General features: G+C 38.4%; 1 protein-coding gene across 1 annotated transcript; it reads left to right on the top strand.

Moving 5' to 3' along the window:
• Nucleotides 1–3,479: 3,479 nt before the first annotated feature.
• On the top strand, nucleotides 3,480–4,008 carry LOC124959869 (60S ribosomal protein L23a). The gene has a single exon (XM_047518335.1). The coding sequence runs from the start codon at nucleotides 3,488–3,490 to the stop codon at nucleotides 3,956–3,958; it is 471 nt and encodes a 156-aa protein (XP_047374291.1). The 5' UTR covers nucleotides 3,480–3,487; the 3' UTR covers nucleotides 3,959–4,008.
• The last annotated feature ends 3,927 nt before the right edge of the window (nucleotides 4,009–7,935 follow it).

Below are 7,935 nucleotides of genomic sequence, written 5' to 3' on the forward strand. Positions count from 1 at the left end.
CTAGGGCCTTGCACATCCTAGATAAGTGCTCAACCAAAAAAAAAAAAAAAAAAAAAAAAAAAAAAAAAAAAAAAAAGAGAGAGAGAGAGAGAGAACACAAATTATTATTACCAGAAAGGAAGGAGGGGACATGCCTGCAGAAGTCATGGATATTAAAAGGATAAGAAGGAATTATTACTATGAACAACTTTATGCTCACAAATGTGATAACCCATATGAAATGGGACAATTCCTTTAAAGACACAACTGCCAGAACTCAAACAAGAGAAATAGACAATCTGAATAGGCCTATATTTATTAAGGAAATAGAATCAACAATCAATGTCTGTTTCAAAGAGAAAGCACCAGGCTTGAAATGGCTCACTAGTGAATTCTACCAAACCTTTAAAGAAGAAATTATACCAGTTCTCTATAATTTCCTCCAGAAGATAGAAGGAGAAGGAATAGTTCTGAATTCATTCTATGAGACCAGCACCAACAACAAAGAAAGATAATATTAGAAAACTATGACCACATGTCTCATGAATGTACAGGCAAAAGTCCTCAACAAAATATTAGCAAATCAAATCCAACAATGGCTAAAAAGAATTATATACCATGAGTAAGTGGGATTTATCCCAGTCATGCAAGGCTGGTTCCATGCTCATGGATAGGAAGACCATTAATGTTGTCAAGTTGTCATTTCTTCCCAGTGTGGTCCATAGATTCAATATAATCCCAGTCAACATCCTAGTAATTTACTTTGTGTCATTATCAGTCAACTAAATCTATAGTGTACAAGGAAGGCAAAAGACCCAGAATATTCAATGTAATTGTAAAAGAGAAGAATAAATCTGGGGACCGACACTACATGATTTCAAGACTTACTATAAAATTACAGTATAGTATTGGCAAAAAAATGTACAAATAGATCAATGGAACAGAATAGAGAGCCCAGAAATAGACCCAAAGAAATACAGTCAACTCATCTTTGACCACTAATTTTTAATAAGGATAATACAACAGAGAAAAGATAGCCCTTTCAGCAAATGGTGCTGGAACAACTGGACATCCACATACAAAAGAATGGATCTAGATACAGACCCTATACCCTTCTCAAAAATTATCTCACAGATAAAAATGTAAACACTAAACTCTAAAACCCCTAGAGTGTCATAAATTTGTTAAATATATTTGTTGCCTTGGCATCCATTTTTAGGCTTAGACATAAGTTGTTTGAGATGCAAACTCTTACCTCAATTTTGGCCAGTTTTCTCAGAAAGACTTTCTGACTGATCTCAGCATTATTTTTTTGGAAAACTAAGGTAGTGCAGGAAAGAAAGAGCTGTTGATGGAATGATTGAAGAAATGGCTATGAGGAATTGGCTCTTACCCTTTGTCACTCTTGGGACATCCATCATCTGAGAATGAAAAAAGACCATTTTTTTGTGTGTGGGGGGGTTGAGGGTCATATGTATATTTGGTTGTACTTTTAATGCTAATCTTGTAAGAATATTAGATGTATGTTGCCATGTGTGGGACTATGCTTTTCTCAAGTTTCCTTTAACTGCTTCCTACAATTTTTTAAAATTTTGATTTATTGTACACAAATGAGGTACAACTGTTTTTTCTCTGGTTGTACATGAAGTAGAGTCCCACCACTTGTGTAATTATACATGTACATAGGGTAATGATGTTTGTCTCATTCTGTTATATTTCCTCCCCCCCACCCTCTCCCCATCCCTCTTTTTCCTTCATACAATCTATCCTTCCTCTATTCTTGCCTCCCTCCCACCCCCTGTTATGTATCATCATCCACTTATCAGACAGATCATTCAGTCTTTGATTTTTGGGATTGGCTTATCTCACTTAGCATGATATTCTCCAGCTCCATCCATTTATCTGCAAATTTCATAATTTTATTCTTCTTTATGACTGAGTAATATTCCATTGTGTATATATACCACAGTTTCTTTATCCACTCATCAATTTAAGGGCATCTAGGTTGGTTCCACAATCTAGCTATTGTGAATTGAGCAACTATGAACAGTGATATGGCTGCATCACAGTAGTATGCTGATTTTAAGTCTTTTGGGTATAGGCCAAGGAGTGGGATAGCTGGGTTAAATGGTGGTTCCATTCCAAGTTTTCTAAGGAATCTCCACACTGCTTTCCAAAGTGGCTGCACTAATTTGCAACCCCACCAGCAATGTATAAGTGTACCTTTTTCCCCACATCCACTCCAACACCTATTGTTGCTTGTATTCTTGATAATCGCCATTCTAATTGGGGTGAGATGGAATCTTAGGGTAGTTTTGATTTGCATTTTGCTTCCTACAATTTTGATAGTGAAGCTGCTTTCAGTAACTTGAAGGTAGGACTACATAGGTAAAAAAAATCTCAATTTGTGTGAACTTGTTTCACATTTTTGGAGAGAACTTTGTGTATGTCTGAAAAGGAAGAAGTTGGGGAATAATAATTTAGCACTTAACTATGGGTCCCCTTATATAATATTTGACCATCAGTGCTGGAAAAAATCTACAGGGCATTCACACAGTACACCCCAGTTTTCTCCCTCCCTATACTATGTTTATTTAAATGTCTACATTAAAGTATGGTCTCAAGGTAGAACAGGCAGCCTGAGGATCTAGAGGCCTTCAGTTATAAAGGAATCCAGCTGGTGAATATGATCCTCATTACCACACAGCCACAGGAAGAAATTAACATACCCTATCAGGGTACAAAAAATTCAAAGATGCACTAAAGAAATTATAAAGGTTTAGACCATTCAAAAACTAACATCAGTTTCAGGTAGAGGTGCATGCCTAATGTTAATCATTATAGATTCCATTTATTTCATTTTTTCAATTGCTGAAATAAAAGCTTCTGCTCTGGGATTAAGAGGCAAAAACAAATACACAAAGAAATGAGTTATCAAGCCATGAATGACATGGAGGAAACTTAAATTCACATGACTAAGTGAAATAAGTCCATCTGAAAAGGCTACATACTATACGATTACAACCATGTGATATTCTGGAAAGGGCAAAGCTATGGGTGTGATAAAAAGATTACTAGTTTCCAAGGATTGAAGGGAAGGAGGGATGAACAGGGGAAGCACAGAGGGGTTTTAGGACTGTGAAACTCTTATGCGTGATGCTATAATGTTGGAGATATGTCTTTATATATCTGTCAAAGCCCATAGAATGCATAACACCAAGAACACTAATGTAAACTATGGGCTTTGAATGATAATGATGTGTCAACACAGACTTATCGATTGTAATAAATGTACCACACTGTTGGGAGATGGTGATGGGGAGACTTGTGTGTGTGTGTGAGGGTAGGGGGCATAATGAGAATGCTGTACCATCTGCTCAGTTTTGCTATGACCCTAAAACTTCCCTCAAAAACAAAGTCTGTATAGCTAAGCTATGGAACCAACCTAGGTGCCCTTCAACAGATGAATGGATAAAGAAAATGTGGTATGGAGACCCTTTTCACCAAGATGGCGCCGAAAGCTAAGAAGGAAGCTCCTGCCCCTCCCAAAGCTGAAGCAAAAGCAAAAGCTTTGAAGGCCAAGAAGGCAGTGCTGAAGGGTGTCCACAGCCATAAAAAGAAGAAGATCCGCACATCACCTACCTTCCGGCGACCCAAGACGTTGCGGCTCCGGAGGCAGCCCAAATATCCTCGGAAGAGCGCCCCCAGGAGAAACAAGCTTGACCACTATGCCATCATTAAGTTCCCCCTGACCACTGAGTCAGCCATGAAGAAGATTGAAGACAACAACACACTTGTGTTCATTGTGGATGTCAAGGCCAACAAACACCAGATCAAACAAGCTGTAAAGAAGCTCTATGACATTGATGTGGCCAAGGTTAACACCCTGATTAGGCCTGATGGAGAGAAGAAGGCGTACGTTCGACTGGCTCCTGATTATGATGCTTTGGATGTTGCCAACAAAATTGGGATCATCTAAACAGAGTCCAGCTGTCTAATTCTAAATATACCCTTTTTTTTTCCAACCTAAAAAAAAAAAAAAAAAAAAAGAAAATGTGGTATACATACAGAATGGAATATTACTCAGCCATAAAGAAGAATGGAATTATGACATTTGCTTGTGAATGGATGGAACTGGAGAATATCATGCTAAGTGGTGAAATAAGCCAATCCCAAAATGCCAAAGGCCAAATGTTCTCTCCAACATGTGGATGCTAACACACAATAAGTTATTGTTGGTGGGGAGTGGAAAATAAAAGTTCATTGGATTAGACAAAGGGGAATGAAGGGAAGGAACAGGAAAGACAGTAGAATGAATCAGAAGCAACTTTTCTATGGTCAAATATGAACACATGACCAGTGAAACGCCACATCATGTATAACCACAAGAATGGGAAGTTATACTGCAGGTATGTATAATATGTCAAAATACACTCTATCTTCATGTATATTTAAAAAGAACACATTTTTAAAAGTCTATTTAAAGGGGGGAAATTTAAAAAATCACTAATGAACAAATAGAAAAAGATAAAGTACAGATCCTTAGCTTTGACAGAGTGGTCCCTGAAACTTTGCCTTCTCAGTGCTCCCTCACAAACTTGCTTTAGCCAAAGCAGCTACTTAAAGTTTCCCAAACAAGTCTTCTGGCCTTTTCCTGTGTCTTTCCAGCACTCAGTATCCTTGCACCTTCTCATGAACACCTCTTACACATTTTAACAGTTTGGAGCCGGTTTTGGTCCCTCTGAGACCTTCCTAACTTCACCTCTCAGAGTGATGTCTTCACGCTCCACACTCCCCTGTGACTGGGTCCTTCACGTGGCTCTGAGCAATGGTCACCCTATGGTGTTAGGGAGAGCATATGACTTTCATGTATATGTGTTGCTCTCTAGTTTGCAAATTCTTTCAGGACGAGGACCTTGTGTTGTGACTTGTGACTTCTCCCTCAGAATCACTGATATTTAATTCAAAGATTAAATCAAAGTATCAAAGCCTACATTAAAATTCCAGACCATTGAGTGACCACCAGGCTTGCACACCGAAGATACAGCCCACAGTCCCCTCAATGTCACAGAGCCACTGGTGAAAACTCGAAAAAGCTTTCAGAGCCACTCCAGAATAATGAACCCTTGGGAATTATTATTCCTGCCTTGATGGTGAAGGCCTCAGGCCTTTAGTATTTGCTTTAGTTTGGAGAACCTAACATGGCTTGTCACTAGGGGGTGGGTGATCCCTGTCTGTGCTCACACTGGGGAGCTTTTTCCCGGGGCAGCAAACTCTCCGGCATCTCTCTCCTTCCCTCAACTCTCTAGTGCAGTGAGCGTGATGGGAAGGAGTGTCCAAATTCGATGCTGCTGATGAGACAGAGGCTGCAAGAGCTCTCCTGTTGACTCCACGTCCCCAACTCCACCAATCCTCAACCACATCCACCCCATGAAACTCAGCTCCAATAATTAAATCTTTAGGGTAAAGGAATGTATATCCTCTCAACTAAGAATATTCTGCCAGGGAAACCAGATATTCAATGTACCTTGATTAAACAAATATTTTAGGTGGAAGGTACTTTGCCCTTGTCTGAAATTATGTGAGCCATGATCTCAAGCTGACCATTTTAATAGTCCTGTCCTAGAGTGTTCAATCATACCTTGTTCCATAAGAGAAGTCTGTGTGTCCATGGAATATGTCATTTTCTTTGTCTGTCTTTGTGAGTCCGAATAATTATACAGGCTTTTGATAGCATATGTGCCAAGTGTATTTATTGTGCATATAGGTAGATATATGCATAACATACTAATTGAATTATTCTAAAAACACAAATATTTTGCTGAGCTCCAGACACACATATTAAATATCTAAATCTACAAACTGCTGACAAACAGCACCTTTTCTAACAAAAGAGAGCAGTTTAATAACAGTGTTAGAAAGCTGGCAATATGTTTGTTAAAATCTTTAATTAGGGACAGGCTTTCCCAGAGGCCTCTGAAGGCAAAAGGTGTAAATGGAGAAACTGTCCCAGCCTGCATGCTCCATGGTGGCTGTGTTCCGAGCACAGATGGGCTGGTGAGGAAACTGTGAATGGACAAATGATAACAGACTACTCTGTAATTCCAACATCAGCTCATTAGCAATCTGTCAGAGATTTTAATATGTATCCTGGTGAAAATGCAGAAATGACATGGTAGTTACACGATCATGTGTGTGCTTAACCGAAAAGGCCATTGTAAATGAAATGACATAATGGCTATTAATAAAATGATAATGTCTCAGGAAGCACAGGCATTTGGAGGCTCTGTGCTCTTGTTGGAAAATGATGATTTCATGTGCTGTTAGGCCATCACAGGAAGCTGGGATAACAATGGTTTTGTGTTGGAAATCATTAATAAATAAGCATCCAAGCCAGCATGGTAGAAAATATGAGGGGACATGAAGTCACATCAATATCCCAAGGATGCATGGTGACATTTCTCAGTTCTGAAAAACACTCTGTGTCAGCAGATTTAAGTGCTCTTTGACCACAAATCTGGTTTCCAAATGATTTTAAACTTGCTAGTTAATGGTTCAAAGAGTTGCCACTGAAAATGTTATCTATTTAGGTTGCATTATCCAAGTTAAATTTGATGGATAATGGTTTAGTCTCTGAAGGGAGAAAGAGGATGAACATTTATGGTACACCCATTTTAGGCCAAGTACTTTGTGTTTGGATTTTACTTTTTTTTTTTTTAAATGTACCAGGAATTGAACTCAGGGGCACTTAACCACGGAGCCACGTTCCCCAGCCCTTTCTTATTTATTTATTTTTACTGTGAGATAGGATCTCACTAAGTTGCTTAGGGCCTCAATACATTCCTGAGGCTGTCTTTGAACTTGCGATCCTCCTGACTCAGCCTCCTGCGCCATTGGGATTACAGGTGTGTGCCACTGCACCTGGCCTTCCTTAATTTTCACAATAACTTAGTGATATTTCCCCCATTTCACAGGTATAGAAGTAACTAAGCCCCAGAAAGATTACTAAGCCTCATAAAGATAGTATGCCTGGTAAGTGGAGATGATTCTGTTTGAACTCAGTTCTTTATGATTCCAAAGCTAATCTTATTTCCACTGCATTATACTGGCTCTGTCATGCACACTGTGGTGTAATCTTTAGGATCCTTATTACCTTACTATGGACGGGCATGAAGGCCCCAGAGACTCAGCTGAGCTCAACTTAGAAAAATCTATTCAATTTTAATGGCATAAATGGACACTGATTTATTTCAAATATATTCTTTTACATTTATTTTTTAGGGATATCTCTGCTTCCCTATTGGGACAGGTGTACAGATGATAGGAAGAGTTAAACTAATGATCTATAAAATCAATAAAAATTTTTGAAAAGGAAAAGTTTGTATATTTTGATCCCATTTATATAAAGCTCCCAAACAAGTCAAACCAATTAAAACTGTTAGAAATCAGCATGGCAGTTACCCTTGGGGAGAATAATCACTATAAACAGGTACCAGGAGACTTCTGGGATCTGAGTATTGCTCTCTTCCTTGATTTGGATGCTGGTAATACCAGTGTTTTCACTTTGTGAACATATGTGCAGTCCGTAAACTTAGGGTTTAGTCTCCCGTATGTGTATATCATACTATAATAATATTTACACAAAAAAGTGAAGACAAAATTTTTTTCTTAATGTTATTCAAATTGGAATCCTAATATTGTTCAATTTCCATATTTTGTGAACTTGGATACAGTTTTTGTTTTTTCTTTTGTGATGCTGGGAATCAGGTTCAGGGCTTCACACATGCTAAGCAAGAGTTCTACTGAATTACATCCCAGCTCCCAAATTTTTCTTTATGTGGTTTATAATTGTCAGTCTTCTCCTTCTGGAGTCTGGAGGTTGTTAGCAGGGGAATCTGTACCTTTGTTTGGTTGAATGTTTGTCCATTTACATAAGCATGTTCATATCCTGGAAAA

The sequence above is a fragment of the Sciurus carolinensis genome, chromosome 1 (genome assembly GCF_902686445.1).
Source record: "Sciurus carolinensis chromosome 1, mSciCar1.2, whole genome shotgun sequence".
Taxonomy (NCBI): Eukaryota; Metazoa; Chordata; class Mammalia; order Rodentia; family Sciuridae; genus Sciurus; species Sciurus carolinensis.

What these genes read in the sequence shown, in the direction of transcription:
- LOC124959869 (XM_047518335.1), top strand. Translation starts at nt 3,488, where the DNA reads ATGGCGCCGAAAGCTAAGAAGGAAGCTCCTGCCCCTCCCAAAGCTGAA.